Source organism: Elephas maximus, chromosome 7 (genome assembly GCF_024166365.1).
Source record: "Elephas maximus indicus isolate mEleMax1 chromosome 7, mEleMax1 primary haplotype, whole genome shotgun sequence".
NCBI lineage: Eukaryota > Metazoa > Chordata > Mammalia > Proboscidea > Elephantidae > Elephas > Elephas maximus.
The window spans coordinates 72,186,245-72,210,456 of NC_064825.1; the positions used below are offsets into that span (position 1 = coordinate 72,186,245).

At 46.2% G+C, this 24,212-nt stretch overlaps 1 protein-coding gene across 7 annotated transcripts in view; it reads right to left on the reverse strand.

The window, feature by feature from the left end:
• Positions 1 to 24,212, reverse strand: part of PLEKHA7 (pleckstrin homology domain containing A7) — a 236,738-nt gene that overhangs the window by 16,389 nt on the left and 196,137 nt on the right. For all 7 annotated transcript variants that reach the window (XM_049890554.1, XM_049890555.1, XM_049890552.1 and 4 more), the window contains 7 exons: positions 21,649 to 21,702; positions 10,709 to 10,777; positions 10,459 to 10,539; positions 9,467 to 9,616; positions 8,786 to 8,887; positions 3,085 to 3,193; positions 2,650 to 2,876 (listed from right to left, as the gene is read on the reverse strand). In XM_049890554.1, the coding sequence (XP_049746511.1) occupies positions 2,650 to 2,876; positions 3,085 to 3,193; positions 8,786 to 8,887; positions 9,467 to 9,616; positions 10,459 to 10,539; positions 10,709 to 10,777; positions 21,649 to 21,702 (792 nt within the window). The remainder of the gene's footprint in view (positions 1 to 2,649; positions 2,877 to 3,084; positions 3,194 to 8,785; positions 8,888 to 9,466; positions 9,617 to 10,458; positions 10,540 to 10,708; positions 10,778 to 21,648; positions 21,703 to 24,212) is intronic.

Sequence of the window (24,212 nt, forward strand, 5' to 3'; positions counted from 1 at the left end):
TTCTTTATATCTTTTGTTTTTGTACCCTTTGAGAGTACTATTTAAAAAAATAAATGACAAATTCAAGATAAAAAGCCAACTAAAAATGAAAGAACTATAGCTACATGCAACAATGTAGATGAATCCCACAAATAAATACTAAAGAAAAGATATAAGATGCAAAAGAATAGATACAATATTATATACAGGCAAAAGGGATGCAAACACAGGCAGTAAAACCATAAGGAAAAGCAAGGGAATTATCACCCAAAAAGTCAAGGTAATGGCTACCTCTGGTGGAAAGGGAGCAGCCTAGACTGGGAAGGGACCCACAGGCCTGAGGGCTGCTGGCTGCTGGCAAAGTTCTATTTCTTGGTCTGGGTAGTGGTATAGCATGTTAGTCCCTTTATAATAACTTGTTAAACTATAAACTCATGTTTTACACCATTTTCAGGATGGATATTATTGTTTCACAAATACCAATATAAAAAACAAGCAAACATGTGACACGGATGAGCCTGGAAAACATCACGCTAGGTGAAATGAGCCAGACACAAAGGGACAAATAATGTATGATTCCAATTATGTAAAATGTCTAGGATGGGCGAATTCATGGACATAGAAAGTAGATTTAGTGGTTACCAGGGGCTGAGAGAAGGGGGAGAATGAGGATTTGTTGATAATGGCTATAGGGTTTCTGTCTGGAGTGATGAGAAGGTTTCCCTTCAAGACCAGGCCATCTTCAGCTGAAGAACACAGGGTTTAGGGAAGGGGGCTGGAAGCTATAGCAGATGGCTTGGAGAAGCTTTGCTTAGGGCTAGAGATGGTTGCATGACACTGGAAACATGATTAATGGCACCAAATTGTACACTTAAAAATGGTCACAGTAGAATATTTTGTGTTATATATACTTAACCACACAAACAAGCAAACAACAACAAAAACTGGTAAAATTGGTAAGCACACATACATTACTGGAAGGACAAGAGAGAAAACCCCTTGGTGACCCTGATGCTCAAACAAGTTGAAAAAGCCCTGGCACAGAGCCACAGAGGGCCAAGCTGTGAGGACAAGCTGTGAGGAGGAAACTCTGTGGTCATTGATTTCCAAGTTGCTTGTTCTCCAGAAGAGAAAACTGAGGCAGCTCAGAGGGGGATGGACTTGCCTGAGAAAATAAGGACTGGAATCCAGCCATTCAGCTCCCTGGCTAGCACTGTTTCTACCTGTTCCTCGCCAAGCCAGCAAGTATCCTGCCTTATGTAATCATCCACATGACTCCAACATTCATGCTGTTTGTTTTATTTTCTACCTCCTCTCCTGTGGCTGGGGCTCCAATCTGCCTCCTAGATCTGTAGTGGGAAAGGATATCTCAAAGAAGAAATTCACAGTGACTCTCTGGCTGGGTCATGGACCACACCCAGGGTCCCAACAAGTGTCTGGCAGTTCTGGGCCCTGCTGGAAGCAGGTGGATGGTGAGGGCTCCAGTTCAGGAACTCATGTGGTTTACCCAGCTCTATGCACATCATCTGGGTAGTCCTAAGCAAGGCTTCTGCAAGCCTTTGTCGGCAAAAACCTGAAGGCCCTCATTCCAAGGTCCCATCTACTATAGCTTCCCTGCCACTTGGACCAGCCCCCCTCCCCAAACCCGGTGTTCTTTAGCCAAGGACGGCCTGGACTTGAAGGCAAGAGCTCTCACTTTATCAACTGACTACATATTCTACTTCCTTTAAGTCTCCTTTTCCTAGGCTCTGCCCAGGGCTTGGCTTCTCTCTACGTCAGCCAAGTCAAGACATTCACCCAGCCAACACCGTGGACCACAGACCTGACCTGAGTACCAAAAACCAAAAGAAAAAACCAAACCCATTGCCATCGAGTACATTCTGACTCATAGCAACCCTACAGGACAGAGTAGAACTGCCCCCTAGGGTTTCCAAGGAGCACCTGGTGGATTTGAACCACCAACATTTTGGTTAGCAGCCATACCTCTTAATCACTATGCCACCAGCGTTTCCACCTGAACGTCCAATTCGATGATAGATGGCACATAATAAACAGCATAGTCCAGAGACACGGGTTGGCTCCACTAATTAACATGGAGACCTTAAGCCAATTTCAACATCTTTGGGCCTTAAGTTTTCTTATCTGTAAGATGGGGATACTTCCCTTCCTATCTATAGTCTATGAGGTTATTGTGATGATCTCGTGCATCCTTAAAACAGGCACAGTGCTCAACTACAGAGGAAGACAATGATGGTCTTCGGTTAGGATGAGCTTATCACTCAAAGGCTTGTGTAACTGCAGGGAAAGCCCTCTGCAGGTTTGCATGGAGCCCTGGATAAGAGCAGCCCCACCAACAACCATACCTCTCTACATGGTATAGATCACACATTCCATCCTTAGCACAACCACTTCCTCTTGTTGGCCTCAGTCTTCCCAACTACAAAATGGGAGGGTTGGGCTACGTCATCTCTAAGGTTGATTCAGCTCTGACAGAGGCAAATAGCTGGGTAAATACGACTCATTAACTGTTCAGGGCTTAGGACTCCCTTAGGTCTCTGGCTGGTTCTATTTCCCCAAGAGTTTCTTTCCCAAGAGAAGCTGATCTTCAAACTGAAAGGGACAAGCATCTGCCAGAGAGGAGCTGCTCAGCTCCTGGACATTAAAACTTACAACTTTGGACTTTGTCTTGGTTGGTGACTGAAGGGGGGACATCACTTTCCTCAGCTGGGGCGGGTGAGGTCGGTACGGCATGTAGGTTTGCAGCTGGGGGAAGAGTCGAACTTCCAGAGGGGTCCGCGCAGGGCTGGTCGGAGGGCTGGGCTGCAGGGACGGCTTGCTCTCAGGAGGTGAGAGTGAAGGCACAGGCGGGTGAGGAAATAAAGGCACTGTTTTTCTCTCTAAGGGGCATGAAAGGCAAAAAAGCACAAGATGGAACAAAGGCCTTTTTCCACAAAGGACAAGTAGAGTGACTTAGTACTGTGAAGACCCAATTTCACAAAGCTGACCCCCTCAAGGGCCATTCCATCCACCTGAGTCCTGGCCCCCAACACACCCCTCCTTTCACCAAAGGCACAGCAGCCACACCCAGGAAGATGGGCCACTCACCCGGATTTTTGACCGATTCCACCAGGATTTTGAAGTTCTCTTTATTTGCACTCAGGCCTGCAATGACATCTTCAATCCTCCACAGATCCTTCTGTATCTGTGATTTTTCCTGAGAAGGAAGAGATGGTGTTCATTTCCTTATCAGCTTATTACCAGAAGTTTCTTCTTAGGACTTAGCCTGCCATTTCAGACTGAGCCCCTCACACTGGGGATGCGGGAAGCGTACCCTCTGGAATTCTGTCAGGGCCAGCGCTAAGCCTGCTTCACAGCTTCCTGGGAGAAGCACAGACATGGAACAGTTCAAGGTTCAGGAAGAAATTTTAGAGTAGCTTTTACTAGTCCAGCTTGTCTATTTCTACCTAATTAAAAATAGGTTGCCTTATGCAACCATGGCAGAAGAGAAGAAAAGGCAAGGACTAGATAGGCCACCCAGTATATAAAGACAGAGCTTAAAAAAGACAGATCTGAATCCTGGGATTTGAGGTTTAATTAAAAGTACAATTATCAATGAAATACTATTCAGCAGTAAAAAGGGACAATGTCCTGATACATGCTACAACATGGATGAACCCTGATAACATTATGCTATGTGAACAAAGCCAATCACCAAATGACATATATCATATGATTTCATTTACATGAAATGTCCAGAACAGGCAACCCTATAGAGACAGTAAGTATATTAGAGATTGCCTAGGGCTGGAGGTTGGGGGTTGGCAGGAGTTAATGAGTGACTGGGTATAGGAATTAATGGGTAAACAGGACTTATTTTTGGGGTGATGAAACTGTTATAAAAATTGGTGGTGATGGTTGCACCATTCTGAAGATACTAAAAAACCACTAACTGTACACTTTAAAAGGTAAATTTTATGGTATGGAAATTATATCTTGATAATGCTGTTATTTAAAAAAAGCACAGTGGGAAAGGAGCCAAGATTATACAATCAAATGCATACTTCCACAGGTTATAACTAAATCAGAAGAGGCCCCAGAGAAATGTAAACAGGGATTCATTGTAGGCAGGGGGTTGTGGGCATCTTTTAATGGGTTTGCTTAAACATCAGATGTAGTTTTCTGTTGATTTTTAATAAACTAGAATGATGGAGAGATAACTTTGGTCTTATCCCAGTAACTGAAAAAAAAGAAGGCTTCACTCCTTCCTCTACTCTCAAGGCACCTCAATTTGAAGAGTTCTTGAACTGCATGATCCTTACTTACAGACCCACCAGATTTTGCAACTAGACTACGTGCTATGATACATCCCCACAGGGAACTTAGCGGTGGAGCCCTGGGTGGCAAAAACAGTTAAGTATGCCACTACTAGCCAAAAGGTTGGCGGTTCAAACCCACCCAGAGGTGCCTTAGAAGAAAGGACTGGCAGTATGCTTCCAAAAGATCATAGCCTTAAAAACCCTATGGAGCACAGTCCTACTCTGACACATAGTTGCTATAAATCAGAACTGACTATACAGCTACTAACAACAACATGTGAGATGAATAAAGGATCAGCCACCTCCCTGATCAAATACTTTCCACCAGCTGTGATAACAGATGTCTGAAGGCTCCCATTCCAAGTGGGTGCCCACGCTCACACGCTCTCCACCTTCCCAACACCAAAACACAACATAAGAACTGACAAGCAAATAATGAGCTTGATATTCAGCTTCACACTGAAGTATGAGTGTCCTAAAGCAGGTAGCTATATTACCGAAACCAGTAGACATAAGTTAACAGTGGACTGTCTCTAGATCTGAGGTCTCTCAATGTCAGAGAGCAGGTGAAGGAGCACAGGATTAAAGTCAACCCTCTTCTTCCTTCATAGTTCTCTGGCAAGGCCTGTCAGTCTACTCTCCTGCTCCCATTTTGCCTTTCCATCATCCCCACATGAAGTGAAGAGCAGAGTGATGCCAAGGCCAGGGAACCCCTATCTTTTTCCACCAAAACCAAAACCAGACCATTGCCGTTGAGTCAATTCTGACTTACGGCGATCCCATGTGTTACAGAGTAGAACTGCCCTGTAGGGTTTCCAAGGAGCAGCTAGTGAATTCGAACTACCAGCCTTTTGGTTAGCAGCCATAGCTCTTAGCCACTGTGCCACCAGGGCTCCTTGGTGCAACTGGGTGGGTTCAAACCACCAACCTTTAGGTTAGTAGTTGAGTGCAAACTCTTTGTGCCATCCAGGTACCTACTGTTCCCCAAGGACGATGGAACATCAGACTTTAAAAAACACGGTGAGGGGAGCGCTGGGGAGCAGGTGCATGGGGTTTCATCCCCGTATCCTCACACCGTGCTGGGTAGGAAGGCTTCTTTGTACTGCCTTCAGCGAACGGTTAAATTCATAGACTGGAAGGATGGAAATGCATACAGACAGTCTCACCCATCACTGCCTCTCATACAGTTCCCTGAATATTCTCTTCCTGCCCAGGTAACTGTGAGGATCTTCATAAATAAAGCCACTCTATTTTACTGAAAGTTTATGAATATTCTCACAGCCAAACCCGGCTAAAGAGAGGTGAGTTTCCAAGCCCCATTACTAAGAATTTGCATATGGGGTTGCAAGCACATCTCCAGTGTTAATGATTTATCTAGAGGTTCCCTGGCCTAGGATTACACCAAAGAAGCCAGCACAGACCCTGCTTAAAGCAGGGCTTTGTGAGTTTCCCAAGTCATCGCTGCACCCAAGGAAAAGCATGAGCAATGCCCAGGGTTAGGTGAAAATCAGGCCCTAGGGACCAGGCTCCCAACTGGCCTATTACATTATATTTATCTGTTTTACGGGAGGGGAAAAAACAATTCTGGACCTGCTATATGTTAAATTATCATAAAACTATGCACAGGTGAATTATAATAGGCATTAACCATATGAAAAAACATTTATCCGTACTAGTAATTAAATAAATGCAAATTAAAACAAGAAGTCATTCTTTACTCAGCAGACTGGTAAAAACTGAAAAGACTGATAACATCAAGTGTTGGTGAGGATGAGGGCAAGCAGATTCAGTACTCTCATTCACCTTTGGTGGAAGGGTAAATTAGCATCCTTTTAGAGGGAAATTTCGCAGTCTGTCAACACTTAAAATGTTCACTCATTTCAACCCAGCAAGTTCATTTCTAAGAGCCTATCTTAGATAAATGCTTGTAAACGAGCTTGGAAAGGCAGTTATATGGATAATCACTGTAATACTGTTTATAAAAGCAAAAACAATGGAAATAATTTAAATGCCCATCAGAAAGTAGATGGAAAAATAAAGTATGGAACACCCAGGCTATGAAATATTATGTAGCCATTAAGAAGAACTACTTAGATCAGTGCTGCCCAATAGAACTTTCTGCTCTGATGGAAATCTATAATCCGCGTTAGCACTTGAAACATGGCTAATGTGACTGAGGTATAAAACTTTTTAAAAAATCATGCCACATCTCTATTTTAGCATATATTTTACAAAAGAGAAATTTAAGCTGCTTTTACATGTAAGTACTTCATTACCAAAAAAAAAAAAAAAAAAAGGCATTAGTCTTAATGTTTGTCTATTGGTTATTTGAAATACACTTGAGGTTTTTTTTTTTTTTAATACAGTAAATGAAGTTTTATTTGACAAATATATGGTTGATTAACTGGAGCTAGCAAAACCACCCGTTTCAGAACTGAAATACGTTATTAATGGAATGTGACTGCACCTTCGGTTTGTTCTCTAAGAGTAAAAAATTACTTGAGAGGCATTATTAAATGGTGGTTAAGAACACAAGCTCTAGAGCACTGTTTCTCACTATTGCCCCCTTAAGGAGACTTTTATTAGACTTTTTTCCTAATTGTCCCCCCTCCAATAAATTTTTTTTTATTAAAATATATACAAAATTTGCCATTTTAACCATACAATTCAGTGACATTAATTATATTCACAATGTTGTGCAGCCATCACTAAATTCATTTCTAAAATGTTTTCACCATCCTAAACAGAATCTCTGTACCCATTAAGCAATAACTCTCCACTCCCTACTGAGGTGTAAATGTTTAATTTTATGTAATCTTAATTAAATTGAAGTAGCTACCATATTGGACAGCATCAACTTGGATGTACATGTATTTTTCTGGAAAGTCTTCCATGACATAAAGTTATGACAAAAAGTAAGTTGCCAAACAATGTGTAAGTATGATCCTTTTTAAATAAACCTTTTACCTGCCTCCCTCCTCCAACAAACAGTGTAATCCCATGTATGGGCACAAGCTTGGAAATGCACATAAAGTGGCCTAGAAGCTACGCCCACACTGACAGCACCGGCTACTTAGACGGAAGGTGACCGGACTGGGTCTGAAAGGAGTGGGAGGAAGAGCTTTTGTTTCTCATTTTTCGTTTTTGCTTTGCATTGTTTGGTCTTTGCAGAGAGATGTCTTCATGTGTTCTTTGTGTAACTATAAAAAACACAAAAAAAAGCTAAAAAAAAAATTACTGCTAAAATTAATGTGGATCACTGGAGTCCAGGAACACAGGTATTACAGGACAGGTCAGTTAAAGACCTGGTAACTAGAAATAATTGTTTAAGGACGTTGCCAATAACATTCACCTAGTGTTTTTCAAGCCACTGTGGTAGGTGCTGGAGATAGAAAGACGAAAAGGAAAATGTTAGCTCAGATGAAAGGAAATTATTTTTTAAAAAACAGAGACTGCTGAGACAAGTTTTGAGACACCTCACAGGTGGCCCTGTGCCATCTCCTCTGTGTGATCCTGGACCTGGCCCCCTGGGAATCATCTTTGGGTAAGTAGAGTCTCTCTAAACCCCCTCCAGAATTTCCTTCACTTTTCTGGGGTAAGGCTAATGTCTGGAGAGGCAGCGTACTCATCAAATCACTTCAATGAAGAGTCTTGGCTAGAATTAGTTCACCAGTTAGAAAGCCCAGCACCAAAACTGGCCTAGCACTGTGCTGATAAATGAAGCCTTAATTACTGCTTGGTAAATTAAATTGAATTTATTTCCTCACAATGGGGGAACGCCAGGCAGCTGAGGAACCCAACACGGAAGAAGAAAAACGCCAAAGGGCATTTCATTCTCTCACCGTGGGAGACAGAGACAGCTATCAATGGGGTGGTCTGGTTTTTAAGGGTAAAGGAAAGACTTGTGAGGAGGACAGGGTAGTAAGAACATTTTCCTGACTAGGACAGGGGTTGCAGAGATAGGTATCACCCAGCCTAGTCTCCAGAAATGCAAATGACAGCCTAGATTCATAGTTATCTCCTCAGGTAGAGGCTTGATAACATCTATCTTTGGGAATCAGAGGAGAGAAGGAGGCAGGGACTTCCTGCTGCTGTCTGTCTAATTGAGGAGCTAGGAACCCAAGATGGGACCAAATACCACAGGAACACAGATCACTCTCAAGTCTCTGTAAGGTTCTCAAGGTTGGTGTTTGTGTCCTCCCTGGTCTATTTCCTGAAATGATCAGTAATAAAACCCTTTCGAAAATGCCCAAAGTTGAGGGCAGAGACACAGGGGGAGCCAGGGTTAAGGATTCTCAATGCAGTCTGGGCGGGGAAAGGAATCTCCAAGGGACAGCTCGGATGGCCTCTTTAGAGAGGTGGATTGCAGGCCAAGTCCCTGGCCCAGGAAGACAAAGCCCCTGGGGGATGCAGACAGTCCCACTTCACTGGCAGGTGAAGGTTCTCAGAGGCAATCAGAGCTCAGGAGCAATGAATAGCCCTTGGGTCACCTGGAAAAAAAATGCTCTTCTGTGCTGCTCCTGTAGGGTCTGCCTTAGCTGCTCCACGTCACTCTCCAACTTCAGGTATTCATTCCAGGCATTTTCCATCTCCTGTTGGCCAAGGAAATGCTTCTGGTTCTTAGTTATTCCCTGCCCCCAGTAGGCCTCACGAGCACCTGTGCTCCTGGCCACTGCTGATCCAGCCAGGGGAAGAGGGAAGGGGACCCCAGTGGGCCTCAAGCAGGCCTGGTGGGGGGATATAGGGGGAGTGTGGCATCTCATTCGTGCTCTGACCCTGGTCACCTACACAGTCTCCTCTTTCATCCCTGGGGATGTTTTGATTCCTGGCCCTGGCAAAAGGGCCTGTACCACATCAGAAGGACTGATAAAAACAAGGAAATTCTGACTTCTTAGAATTAACACACAAATTGGGGAAAGAGCCTTGCAGGCTGCTCTGAAAAATGTGATCCCTGGGGTAGCAATGTAGCAGGCTAAGGAGCCGGTGAAGATAGACATGTCACCCTTGGACAAGGTAAGCTACTGTTCAAAGGTGGCTTGGAGACATTTTGCTACTTTGAGACTCTTGTTCCCAGCCCCCAACTCAACTACAGCTTGGGAGATGAGAAAAGTAGCCTCATCTCAGCCTATTCTGAGGGTAAGTGTCTGCCACCTTCCACACCCTCTACGCACTGTGGACTCTCTGGAGAGCTCTGCCCGAATGTGCACGAGGTCCTCCTGCAGCAATCTCTGCTGGTAGGCAATCTTCTCCAAGTGCTGCGGCTGGTCTCTGTACTGCTCCATCTGTCTGTGCAAGACCTCCAGCACAGACTCTAGCTGGTCCTGTTCCAGACAATGAGCAAATAGGATAGGAGCACCATCCTCAAAGGCTTCCCCATACCACATCAGGAACCAAACAAACCTAATGAATCTAACTAAGCTTGAAGGCCAGAGCCAAACCTGGGAGCTGACAGTCATAGCCTCTGATCAGAAATCATCTAACAACTCTTTGCCTCAGTTTCCTCATCTGTAAAGTGGGCACATGGCCATCTAACTCCTTATGAGCCAAACTATGAGGATAAATCAAACAGATGTAAAACTCCCTAAGCTCTTGGGGAAAAGTGTATGCCATAAGCTTTTAGTATTATAAATATAATGCCTTTTTTAAATGCAAAAAAAAAAAAAAAAATCCACTTTAGGGTTCCTATCCCCAAGATGACAGATACTCGTGGTCCCAGGCCCATTCCTGCTCTCTCATTTAGACTTGCTTTCTCCCAGAGCCCGAATTCTAGGAGGAAAGAAGTTTTAGGAGAGAGCCTTTGCTGTTACGACTGTGGCCACTTTTCCAAAGGCAGCCCCCTTTTCCTGGGGGGCTCAGGGGTCTGGGGTCACCACATACAAGTCAGTGGAGTCCTTCTCTCCCAGGCTCATCTCACAGGGCCTCCAGTGTGAGGGGGGTCAGAGCAGAGTAGAAGGAGCAGTATTTAGAGCAAGTGGGCTGGGGGTCTCCTTATAAAGTTTCCTCCAGATCAGCTAGAAATCCCCAAGAAGTACCCATTAAACCCAAGACATTGCTGACACCTGTTGTTCAGTACTGACTTGTGAGTCCAGTCTATGACCAAGGAAAAACATAGTGACAAACCCCCCTATCACACAGCCCAAGACTAGACAAAACTGATGCATACTTTGTTCTCCTTAAGGGCTCGTATCTTGTCTTCCGAGTCCTGGAGGATCCTGTCTTGTTCGCAGAAGACGCTTAGTTTGACCTGTAAGCAAGAACGGAAAGGGCTTGGGAAGATGAGAAAAGGGCATGGCCTTGGGAGTGTGATCCGAAAGCCTTTGGTTACAGACCATCCAAACCCTGCCTGAAGCTCCCCGCCCCAGGACTGGAGGCAGGAGGCAGCTGGGGGGCCGCCTGTCTCTCTGCTCACTCACATCAATGTCACTCTCTGCAATCTTCACTGGCTTCAGACTTCGATCCTTGAGAAGGTCCCGGCCTGTCATCTGGGAAGTGAACAATTGAGAGGAGATTTAACCATAGCGTTTGGGATCAGAACTCAGGCAGGAAAGTTCACCCACATTGGATGGGTGTGGAAACCTCAATAGTGGCAAGTAGGGTCACGGCATGGAAGGGGCAAAAACTCGGGCAATACCTGCTTCACTTGTTATGCCTACTTCATCTTAGGGAAAAACCAAAACCTTTCTGTGGTCCTAGTGGCACTTGTAAATTTCTCAAAGTGAAGAAAATACAGACTTTCAAGGTACATAATCATCAATTGTAGAAGCTATGTATTTGCCCCAAATAAGTGTGATAAACCAGTATGAATCTTCAAAGATTTGCCGTTGATAAGCAGGGTTTTGCTACTGAACCTGGGGACAAACACAAATTACAGAAGTCTATCACCAGTGCCCAGGGTAGTGGGGTGGATGGGCCAGGGGAAACAAGCAAATCCCCTGAACACTGTAAAGACTTGGTTTAAGGCAGCCATGAGCAGCCCCCTTCCCCGTGAGTGACACCAGCTAATCCTCCTCACCCTACACTATTTGGAAAGAGGATCTGGCCAAGGGAAGAAGAAACCTGGATAATTCCTGGCTAGTGGTTTTAATTGATCCCTGAATAACTGAGGCCAGGTCAAATTTGTATAAGTTACTCTGTCTTCTCAAGGAAGGAAACCACAAAGACAAAAATCATCTAAACTATAATAAAAAAACCAATTCCAACTCTTAGTGATCCTACAGGACGGAGTAGAAATGAGTAGAACAGAGTTGGGTTTCCAAGTCTGTAATCTTTATGGAAACAGACTGTCCCATCTTTCTCCTGTGGAACAGCTGGTGGATTTGAACTGCTGAACTTTTGGTTAGCAGCTGAGCACTTAACCACGCCACCACCAGGGCTCTTTATCTAAACTATAGGCCAGTGGACTTTCATAACATTTCCCATCTCATCTCTCACTGGCCCCTAAGATGCTGAATCTAACTCTTTATTGCATATTTTAATTTTCCCCAAATCCCCTTCTTGTCAAAAGCTGGGGTAGGGGACAATTTTTTACAGATGCACCTCCATGGCCAAGACCAGGTCAGGGCCAGCCAGGTCTAACTTCTGCCATGTAGGGCAGGCTGTCTCACTGAACTCCATTTTGCAGATCTGATATGTCCCGGGAAACAAGGGTGGAGCTAACCATAGCAGAGATGGGGGTGTGTACTATGTAGAGTTCCAGTGTAGATGGACAGACAGCTGCTGGAGAGGTGGCCTTCACCTTCTACCCACTCCATCTGGGAGGTCCAGTAAGCTTGTGGGTGTGAATCAGGAACAGAAACATATTGCAAACATTCTCCTCAGAGGTCAAGCCACTCACATACCCAACTGTCTACACTCGTCTTCCTGAGAATCATCATCAGCAAATCCAAAAGGTCAAGGTCAAGAGGATGCCCTCCCTGCACTTTGGGTTGAGGATATATTCTGAGCTGCAGACCCATTCCCCACTCATTCCCATGCTCCCCAGCAGAGGGCAGGGACACTGTCTTACTTATCTTGGTAATGTCAGCCCCCCACATTGGCCTGGCACATTGGAAGGCACTCAACAAATGCTTATTCAATTGCTGCATGTTCAAAGGGAAACACATACAGGTCAGTGCTGTCAAGTTCCTGAAAAAAGGCAGAACTCCAGCCAAATTCTGCTCTTCAAACAGGCAGATTATGTGTACAAACATGTATACACACCATCACAGAACACATGGACCACTGCAACAAGCCACAAACAAACAGACTGTGCTCCCTTGTGCCAAGATAGGAGGCAGGGTGGAGAGGAGGTGGTGGAATTAATCCTGTTGATATTGTTGTCGGGTGACATCGAGTCGATTCCAACTCATAGTGACCCCATGCGACAGAGTAGAACTGACCCCACAGGGTTTTCTACACTGTAATCTTTACAGGAGCAGATCGTCAGGTCTTCCTAGTGAACTAGAAAACAGCTGAACTTCCCAGAGGAACCTGGGGAAAAAGTGGGTGAAGGCAGTGATGTCTTCACTGTGTCATAAGGAGCTTGTCTGTTCCCCAGTGGGCTGACCCGTGGCTCGTTTCCCAGGTAGAAATCATTTTCAAATTGAGATATGCTTTGGGGACTTTTCCCCTTTTTTCATTTGAAGCTTTTTACAGATGACATCTCTTTGACACTTAAATAACAAAGCTGAGAATCTAACTGTGTAATGCCTCATTTATCCAACACCATCAGGAAAGGAATGAGGCATTCTACACACACAAAAAGGGCATTTTAAGAAAGGTGAAATCTTTTAAATGAAACTTGTTGATGGAAAGCTTTCTCAAATTAAGTCCTTCCCTGCCTTCATAAAATACTAACCAAAAATTCAATCTTTTTTTTTTTTTTAACGAATCTGAGTCATTATAAAAATCAGTAATGTAGAATCTCTTAGAAGCTAGCGTTTAGGGCTATTTGAAGTTTTATTAAATCCTCCCACATTTCTGTGCTTTCATTTTTGTTTTGGATTAATATACATAGTTTCTGTTCACTCTTGGGATATTAGCGCTCCCTCTTTTCTAAGATAGAACTTTCTCTTGTCTCCCTTTAACGTGCTGCTTTTAAGCTGCTGTGAGTTAGGAATTTAAACGATTACGTGCATTAGAATTAAAACCTCAACAGAGGTGACTTGTGGTTTTACCTTATATCCCGTCCCTTTAACTGGGTTTGGTAGCCTTTGAGGGTGTTCTTCCCACACGGAGGGACCTTGTGTTTTAACACTGCTGTGGTACTCAGCACATCAGATTAGAATATCCTGTTTGCTCGTCTGTCCTCACTAGACAGTAACCTAATTAGGGCTGGCTGTGGGAACTGTGATGTATCTTCTCTGCATCCTCAAAGTCCAGCCCAGGGCCCAGTAGTACTGAGGATATTTGGGCATGTTTGCTTAGTGAGTCGGTGAGTGTATCAAACAAGGTGAGTTGGCTCTGCTAGGGGTCTGAGACCTCTTCCTATAGAGTAAAAAGATTATGAGCTTTACAGCATGGGTTTCATGATTGCTGTTTACACAGCTTCAGTGTCCTTGAAGCTTCTGAATTTAGCTCTGTTCCATAGGGCTGAAGCTACTAAGAAATATTTTACCTGCAAGTAGTGTATTACATCTAGTTTTCCTCTGAAAATTGAGCTTTGTGATAGCAATGTTTAAATACATTTAAAATATCCACTATGCTTTCCCAGCATCTCTGTGATTAAAAAAAAAAAAAACAGGTCACAGAGGCACTGGTCCATTTGCAAGAGTCTGCATCAGAAAGGCGTCAAAGGCCATCTTACCTCACCCCCTACCATATCCCAAGACACCTTCTTGGGGCTCAAATGGCTGGACGCAGCACCTGCTTCCCAACCTGCAGCTTCTCTTGGAATGGTACGAGAGCTGGCCACGTTTCAGTCACTACTTCTGCATCAGTCAACGGGGCCAGGCGGGGACAGTTTTGTTCTAGTCCAGCTCCAGACTATCCATACCCTGCCACAAGGCAGAGTCACCTAAATCTTAGGGCCACAGTGGAAGCTGAGGATACACTGGCTCCTCCAAAGGGATCAGTGATGGCTGTCTCCACCCTCCCCCCAAGAAACTCATGCTCAACTCCACAGACCACACTGGTCTCTGTCTAGGTCAGCCCTCGCTGTGGAGGCAGACAGGCGAGAATGGAAACACGACACAAGCTGGTGGCAAGCCAGGCAAGCACCCCCACCCCTTGGCAGCACAAAAGATGGAGTCACAGAACACCACAGATGAGAGGCTCAGCCTGGTGCACCAGCCAAAATGCTGAAGAGTGCTTCAGTACAAAGAAAATAAACCAAAATGACTTGCAGGAAGCCTGGGGGCGGTCAGGAGAGCCCCTGGTTAAGCAAGTGATGGAGTCGGCCCTGAGTCAGAAGCAATGGAATGCGGAGCTTGGAGACACAGATCAGATCATCTTACGCTTCTCCTGGGCCGACAGCCCCGTGCTGACTTCTTCAGCACTTTGTAAAGCACGTTGATCAAAGGTTCATTATTTTTTATCTGTTCCAAACAAAAAGGCAAATACAACAAAACGTAACAGGTGAGACATTAAACAACACTTGAAGAAGCCAGAATTTCTGGAACTGGCAAAGGGGAACCCTGAAGCAGGATGTGTGCTGTGCAATTTAAATGACCTGGTCTGAATCGTGCTTGTGCTACTTCTCAGCTGATCGACCTTTCCAGACATCAGTGTCCTCATCTATAACCAGGGGGATAACCAGCTCTGCCTGAAGGGGCCTTGGTGCAGGCTAGTTTATGTAAAAGTGCCTTCTCTTCTGGTTCTGCTGCAGAAGGCAAGAGGGAACATCACGGCTTTTCACCTTTGTGTCTTCCTTTGTCCTCCCTCATCGCATTAGAGATAGAGTCTTCAGACTGATACCATTTGTTCATCTCACCCCCTCCCCCAACATTTTCCACCTGAAGGCAACCAGACCCTCACCTCCACACCTGCCTCACATCGAAATAATTACTATGTCACACCAATTATCCCCGGTGCTTACCGTTCGTTTTCGGAAACATAATCCCCACGCTCTGGGGCAGTGGATTTCAACCCTGGTTGAACTCTGGGATCACCTTGGGGAGCTTTAAAAAATATTGATGCCCAACTCCCACTCCAAGTGATTCTGGTGTAACTGGTCTGGGGTGGGACTGGGCACTGGGATTCCTAAAACTCCTCCTGATACGGCCAGGATTGAGAATTGCTGTTCTAAAACAAAGGAGCCCTGCAGGCACAATGGTTAAGTGCTCAGCTGCTAACTGAAAGGTCTGCAGTTTCAAACCCACCAGCCACTCCATGGCAGAAAGATGTGGCAGTCTGCTTCCGTAAAAATTATGGCCTTGGAAACCTTATGGGGCGGTTCTACTCTGTCCTACAGGGTCGCTATGAGTCAGCATCAACTCGACCGCCATGGGTTTCAGTTGGTTCTCCAACAGTGGTTCTGAGACCTTTGCAAGCATCAGAACCACCTGGAGAGCTTGGTAACACAGATTTGCTGGGCCCCACCCGCAGAGACTCTCCTGGAGCAGCTCTGGGTTGGGACCTGAGAGCCTGCAAGTCTAACCAAGTCTCAGGCATAGCCGATGCTGCTGGCCTGGGGCCGCACTTTGAGGACCACTGCTCTGAAACTGCTTCTCAACCCTGGTTGCACATTAAGATCACCTGGGGAGTTTTTTTTTTAAAAAGAGAGCAATACCTAAGAATTAGCAATTAAACCAGTTTCTAAGGGGTAAGATTCAATCATCGATATTCATTTTAAAATTTTCCCTGGTAATTCTAGTGCATGGCCAGAGTTAATAACCTCTGCTCCTGAACAACAGACCTGAAACTTTAGTGTGACCAGGAATTGCCCCAGAGCTTGATAAAAAACGCAGAATTCTGGGCACCATCTCCAGGGTTTCTCATTAAAAAAAAAAAAAGTTGCCATTGAGTCAATTTCAACTTATGGCAGCACCCCCCCACCCGCCCTAAGAGTAGAACGGTTCTCCTTAGGGTTTTCAATGGCTGGTTTTTTGGGCAGTAGATCGCCAGCTCTTTCTTCCAAAGCATCTCTGGATTGGTTCAAACTGCCAACGTTTTCTGTTAGCAGCTGAGTGTGTTAACCGTTTGCACTCCTCTAATTCAATAGAACCCTCCAAATTTGCATTTTATCAAGCTCCCAGGTGATCCTGAAATGAGTGGCCTCCCAAACCACAACTTAAGAAGCTGCTCTAGAAGCTAGCTTTGGAAAGAGGCCCTGAACCGAGAAGTCCTGATCCTAGATTCAAACAGGAAAACTCCAGAGGCCAGGCACCCAACACCACTGATCACATGTCCATCACCAGAGACAAGAGCCTCTTTGGGCTTGACTGCAACCTTCTCTCCCTACAAAGGCACCACCTGTGTGGCCTGCAGATACCCTCTTCCCCACCTCACCTTCCAGACTGTGCTTCCCAGCGGTGTAATAACCATTCGAGCTGTCACCAACCGTGCATCCCTACACCCCACTCGTCAGAGCCAGCCCGGGTTCAGGGTTCTGAAGAGCAGAACTTCAATGCCAGAAATATAATTCAACGAATACAGCTTTCAGGTGGGCAAAGTACATGGTTTGGAAGAAAAAAGGCAGGTGTGAAGTCAGTTGCTGGGTTTGAATCCCAGCAGTGTAATTCTGCAGAAATTACCTAACTTTTCCTGGTTAGTAAAATGGGGATAATCGTCCCTACTGCACAAAATTGCTGACAGGATTAAATGAGAAAATGAATAGAAAGTGCCCAAAATATTGCCCAAAACACTTAACCAATGTAGAGGCCTTTTCATCTAGGCACCACCAAATAAAAAGACAGAGAAGTAAGCATTTCCAAAAAGAATGAGTATAGAGTATCTTCTAGGAGACTAGAGTGTGCCTGTGTTGGATGCACTTGGCACAACAGGAAAGCTCACTTCAGGAAGAAAAAGCTCGAGGGTGTGCGGGGAGGCAAACACCACCAACTGATCAAGGGGAAAAATGGGCTCTGAATCCTGACTCGGCACACTTAAGCCTCTGGGACAGGTAGGGGGGAACATGTCAGCTGACCAGATGCCAGGCAGGGAGACTCCAAAGAGACTTACCTCCTTACCTCTTCCCCCAAGGACCAAAGAGGGACTTCTCAGTGGTAGGTCTACAGAGGTCACAGAGGGGTCTGTGCTTGTCTGTAGTCTACAGGGCCCATTCAATTGTGTTCACAAAGGCCCTCATCTCAGGGATCCCAGCTGGGCTCAGCAACTGCTTATTTTGTCTGGCATGTCATAGAATCTCAAGGACCAGTGGGCCTTAAAGATTTTCCTAATCCAACCACTAAGTGCCTTAGCTGTACCTCCAGTGACAGGGAGGTCACCTCTGCCTGAGGCAGCTCTTTTAGAAAAATCTTTCTCCTATTAAATTGTAGCTTCCATCTCTGTATCTTAATTCCTCCTTAGGGACACAAAATGCACCGGTAACATGCGAGAGTTTTATGTCTCTACGTCTCTCCAGAATAGTCTCTTCCCTAAGCTGATAAACAGCCCTAGCTCCTTCAGCCACATCCTACACTGTAGCTGTGTTAGCTGCTGCTGTGTTTCCTTTTTATGCCCAGCATGCTGTCCTCTTGGAGAACTCCTCACTCACTTCATAGGAGTCCTGTCCTGGGAGAACATCAACCTGGATTTGCAGGTGGCCACTTTCCCTGGCCATGTGGAGGCACCTCTTGTTCAGGAGGAAAGAAGGAAGCCAGCACACAAGGGAAAGAAGAGCACTGACGATGTGGCCTGAGTCCTCAAAACATCCTGACTACAGGAGCCAGTATATTCCCTTTTTGCCTTAGCAGGTTGATCGGGATTTCGATCACTTGCAAATAAAAGCATCCTCACAACACACTCCTTGGCCATGGTTCTGTAGGCCCTCAGACCTCTCCTCTGATTCCAGCCCTCCCCTCGGCTGGATCACTAAAGTGTGGACACTCATCTCGGAACCCTATACCCCGACTGGGTCTGAGCAGGGCAGGGTAGGTCCGCGGCCTCCCTAATCTGGGCACCCTGGCTCTCTGAGGGAGGCTGAGGCAGTGCCAGCCTTTCTGGCAGCCACACCAGACCCATGACTCACACACAGTGCAAACCCCAACATTTTTTTCCACGTGTGCTGTTGGTCAGCCAAGCCTCATTCACTCTGCTGGTGCAGTTCATTTGGGGTCTGGTTCTCTGAGAAGAGCTGAGCCACTGGAGTAACAGCTACCAGACCAGGAAAATTTAGGTATCAATACAGCTGTTTTCCATGGCAAACATGGGCCGCTTTCAGAAAATTCAATCCATAGTTAATGTTCTGAGGGCACATAGCTCCTAGCTAGTAAAACACCCCAAGGATGTTGTTGTGTTGTTAGGTGCTGTGGAGTCAATTCCAACTCATAGCGACACTCTGCACAACAGAATGAAACACTGCCCAGTCCTATGCCATCTTCACAATTGTTGCTGTGCTTGAGCCCATTGTTGCAGCCACTGTGTCAGTCCATCTCCCTGAGGGTCTTCCTCTTTCTCCATGACCCTCTCCTTTACAAAGCATGATGTCCTTCTCCAGGGACTGATCTCTCCTGATAGCAAAGTATGTGAGATGTAGTCTCGCCATCCTTGCTTCTAAGAAGCATTCTGGTTGTACTTTTTCCAAGACAGATTTGTCTGGTCTTTTGGCAGTCCATGGTATATTCAATATTCTTCGCCAACAGCACAATTCAAAGTCGTTAATTCTTCTTCAGTCTTCCTTATTCATTGTCCAGCTTTCACACACAGATGAGGCGATTGAAAACACCATGGCTTAGGTCAGGTGCACCTTAGTCCTCAAGGTGACATTTTTGCTTTTCAATACTTTAAAGAGGTCTCTTTTCAGTTGTATCCTCAAAGATACAACTAGCTTTTCTCAATCACATCAAACACATGTAATTGACCCAAGCTCAGCTCCATAAAAAACTTCATGTCTTAAAGTATACAGCAGAAGCAGAGTTTTAAGAGTGGCTATGCAACAAGGTGATTAAGAGCACAGGCTTCAGGGTCATCTCTTTACCCATGCATGGGTGGCACCAGCAGCTACTTTTGTGGCCTTGGGAAAGTTATTCACCTCTCTAAGCTTCAGTCAGTAAAAAGAGGCTAACGCTGACTCACATGGTTACTAGGATGCGGGGAGGAGGGCTAATAATTTAAGTAAAACAGTGATTAGTTTCCATTTTAGAAACCCTGGTGGCGTAGTGGTTAAGAGTTACGACTGCTAACCAAAAGGTCAGCAGTTTGAATTCACTGCTCCCTGGGAACTCTATGGGGGCAGTTCTGCTCTGTCCTATAGGGTCACTATGAGTAGGAATTGACTCGACAGCAATGGGTTTTGTTTTTTTTTTTTTAAGTTTCCATTTACCTTCTATTGTTATTAAACTTCTGTTGGGAGTCAGGAAACACAGGTTTTATCTTGATTCCAGGACCGACTTTAAGCTTCAGCCATCACACACAGACAGGAATCGGCAGACAGATATTTCCTACTACTCCCGTTCAGTTTATTAAGTTCCCCTGCATTTTCTACCAAGCACTCAGGGGAGCTTTTTGTGCTGCACCTGTGCTGCTGGTGAGCCGAGCCTCTCCCACAGCTCCCAGAACATTGTGGATGCTCCACAAATACTTCTGGGCAACTGACTGGTCCTGGGACAAAGTGAGAAGACAGAGCAGGGAGCATGGTGTGACTGGCCGCCAGGGAGGCCCAGGGCAGGTGTATGCACAGGGTAGGTAGAGGCTAGGGGGCCGGTGGACCTCTCTCCATATCACATGGAGGTGGCGCGAAGGCCCCCTGCCCTGTCCCATCAAGATGCACAGGATGGGCTAGGCTGCTACATTTAATCCACACAGCCATGTTTGTCCAAACAGTTACAATCCTTAGATATTACTACCATACTTAAAATACTCAAACTCTGTGCAATCGGACTGGCAAGTCAGCTAGAAAATGTTCTGGTTTTGAGAACTCTCCTTGTTTTCTGCATGTCCTAAAGCCAGGTCTGACTTTTGCTCACGGCACCATCCTTCCTAAAGCCTAGGCTAGAACCAGGACCTAGCCAGCTGTCCTCACCTCCCCTCCTCTGGCCCAACCAAGCCACCCCTACCCTGCTTCTCCTTAGCTCCCAATGCCTCCTGCCCTTTTATCTCAACCAATCCCAGTCCTCTGGCTCTTCAAAGGCTCACACATATACCACCTCCTCCCAGAAGCCTTCCCAGTATTCTAACCCACAGTGATACTCCTTATCTCAGCTCTAAGAACTGGGCCAAACAGATCTTTGTGCATTTATTGTGCATAAGTCTATTCTGTTTCCCCAACTCAGACTGTTTGGAAGTTTCTCAAGGCCAAAGAGTCTCAATTTTTCTCTTATATCCCCCTCAGGCCTCTGCTGAGCTGAGTACACAGCAAGTGCTCAGCAGATGAGGAAGTTAACTGGTTGGTTTCTAGTCAAAGGCCCTGATTTTGCCTCATCGTGAAGAGGCCCCCCATTGCTGCATTAGGGCCTGACATTCACACCGTCACTCGTATGAGGCTGAATGAAGGTACCCTTATCTCAAGCCAGGTGCACTCTGGGAATGGGGAGGCATACCACTGTGGTAGTCACCTGGGTGTTCCACAAGCCCTTCGCCCACGTTCTCACCCCCACGGTTAATTAAAGGTCACATTCCTTGAGTCTATTTCATGGCTTGGGCATAAGAAGTGCTTTTCACAGTGGGAGCTTTCAGAGAGCTATGGGGACGAAACGATAGCAGCTCTCTTTCAGGCAGAATGCCCCTCACTTCTACAGGAGCTTTCTTGGGCTCTCTCTGTGCTGCAAAGCCTGATTTAGAGCCTGAAGCTTCATCACCTTCAAGGGCCCAATGTTCCTCTCCTAAGGGGAGAGAGGAGCCTACTGGTGAGAGCCACAAAGCCACGTAATTCCACATGCAGACTTCTCCACCGGCAACAAAACCAAACAATCCACTAAACTACTTGTGGCTGACAACACACATCAGTGGTACTCTATGAGCCACACACACACCTGCCCCCACTGGGGACTCTGAAGATGTGACAGGTTGTTATTGGGAGGCATCTTTTCGTTCTGACCAAGGAGAAGAAGAGATCAAGATGAGCGAGAGCCCAAAACAGCAGGATTCACAGGAAAGTCAGGAGAGCCCATAGTTTAAGGCTGTGAGAATTGAAACTCTTCTGATTCAGACAGGACACATCTGCATGTGGGATCCAAATTTGATAAGACCTGCATGGCCTTAGGGCTTGGCTTCAAGGAGGCCGACACTCTCAGAAAGGTGAGTGTCCATGGGAGGCAAGACCCTTTATGTTACTCACCTTTAGGTCCAGGTACTCCAAGTCTTTCTTCAGCTGGAGGTAGGTATCATCAGCCTTCAAATGAAGCAGAGAGGAAAAAAAAAAAAACAGTTATGAACACCAAGGGCTTCCATAACTCAGTACTTCACATGTGAATCATTCACACTGTACAGGCTGAAGGACAAGGGACCCCAGCAGACCAGCACATCCAGGGCCACAGAGGAAGCACAAATGTCTCGCTGCAGCTCAGGGGCCCCTTTCAGCATGGCAGATCTGCGGGTCAGTATAGGGAGGGCCAGCTTATCTCCTGCTGGCTGGGAGGAGGGTTTGATGGGGAGGGAGGTGACAGCACACACCCACCAGAAGGCTAGAACAGCAGCGTAGCTAAGGTGGGTGATGAGCTCCTGAGACTAGGGAGAGGTCTGCCTGGAAGAGGACATGTTTACGCCTGAGTTACGGTCCATCAATCACCAATGTGCCAATTCTTTCATCAAACCTTTGGAATGGGTCACTTCAAATGCATGAAGCAAGATGACCCCCTGACTTGTGTAAATGGGTGCCTGGAAGAAGCAGGGTGATGGCGTGGGTGGCCCAGGGAAATCCCAACATAAATTGGGCTCCAGAACAATAAGCAACAGCAGTCACTGGGAATTTCCTGTAAGTCTTGGCTCTTTTCGCTTAGCACGGAGCCAATGTGGCCGTGCGAGGAGCCAGTGGAGAGAACGCCAGGGTCAGATCTATCTGCTGATGGCACCTCTGACAGTCTGTCGAGTTCTTCAGAATAATTACTGGGAACAGTGAGAATAAGACTCTTTATTTCCTAGAACTCACGCTCTCCTGTGTAGCAGATCACAGAAGCTAACTGTGAAGTAGAGGGGCCATCAAAGCTTAAGAAAAACAGTCCAGGAACCACTTTTTCAACAGACTAAGAGGGCCTCCCAGCAAGCCAAGAAAAGCCAGGATGGCCATGGTGGTCCTTGCTTACTGCTCTGATGTGAAACAATCACGCAAATAATGATGTGAGAAGCTCAGGCAGTGCTTTTAAGCATGGGAGGGCCTGAAGGACCATTGTCAAGGACACTAGTGGCTTGCAAGATCTTATCTCTGTCTACTAAACTGTTCCCGTACCCATCTCTACTTCCCCATCAGCTCGTCCCTATTCACTTTCCACAGGAATAAGAACAGAGCAGGGGCATGTTATTAAAAATCACCCAGATTCACAACTTATGGTCTTTGCACATGTGCCCTTCTGTTCAGTTTTTTTTTTTTTTTTTAATGCATTTCTTGAGTCCCAAAAAAAAAAATACTAAGGAAGGTGATGGTCCCCTCCCTTCCTCAGCTGTCTCCTGTCTAGCTCTTTGCAGCCCCGAGGGACAAGCCTCATGTGGCTGAATCCATTTCTGCTTGAGGACAAGCCTGGGGAGCATCTTTAAGCTGGTCGAGAAGCCTGGGAGAGTGGTTCCCAGGCCACTCCTCCAGGAGCTTGCCTGCAGAACCCCAGTACCCTGGGAAGAGTTTAGAACACTGTGCCAGACAGGACTTTGGCTCCAGTCTGCACGGTACTGGCTGAGGGACCCTGGGCAAGTCATTTCTCCTGGATCCACTGCCTCATGTGTGGCAATGACCCCTGTCCTGCCCAACCTCTCCCAGGTTATTGTGAGGTTCTACAGGATAAGTGATGTGAAGATGCTTTGTTAATCAGCAGGACACTATCGAGATAGGAGAGGGCACTATGCATTTTCCCTCCAGTCTAACCCAGGCCCTTCAACAGTCCAAGGAGTTCCCAAGGTGCCAACAAGGACAAGAACCAGCATAGCCCTTTGGACATGACCATACACCAGCCTGGCAGTCAATATTTACAGCCAGAGAAGCCACAGTTCAGGTCACTCACACCACATGCAGCCACCCTCCCTAGCACCAGAGACGTGGGCTCCACCACTACCAGACCATGTCTGGCGGCTGCATCCAAAAGCAAACAGGCAGGGAACGAGGGAGACAGCCAGACAACAAATACAGACTCGAGCGCGGGCACAAGGGAACATAGGCCAGCATGTCACTCCTGCCCCCGAGTGGCCCGGTGCAGACAGAGCCCACCAGCGCTGACCTGGGAGGTGGGAAAGGTCAGCTGGTGCTGCAGTAACTGGCCGACGGCAAAATCTCGCACACTGGCCAGCTTGGCCTGGTGCCGCCGTAACCGGGTAAGAAGCAGTGAGAGCTCCTCCAGCTGCAGGTGTGTAGACGCATCACAGGGAAATTAGCCACCATAGGAGCACGACGCTATAATTACTCTTCACCCATGCCGGAACAGCACTGATGTGACATCATTAAGCAATTATTGCATTAACTCTGCCATTAGGGCAAATAAAGGTGCTGGCAGAAAGGGGGCTGCAGGAAGTAGTTTTTTTCAGGAGTATAGCAACCAACAGTGCAGCCTCACCAGACTTGAGCTTTGAAAACAAAGTAGTCAAAGTGAGGACCCGGAGAGAAAGGAGAGAAGCTAAAGGGAGAAAGGCAGGTAGCTGGAAAAAGCTTCAGGCAAACTCTACCCCGAAGTGAAGACAAGCCCAATATTCCCCTCTATATCC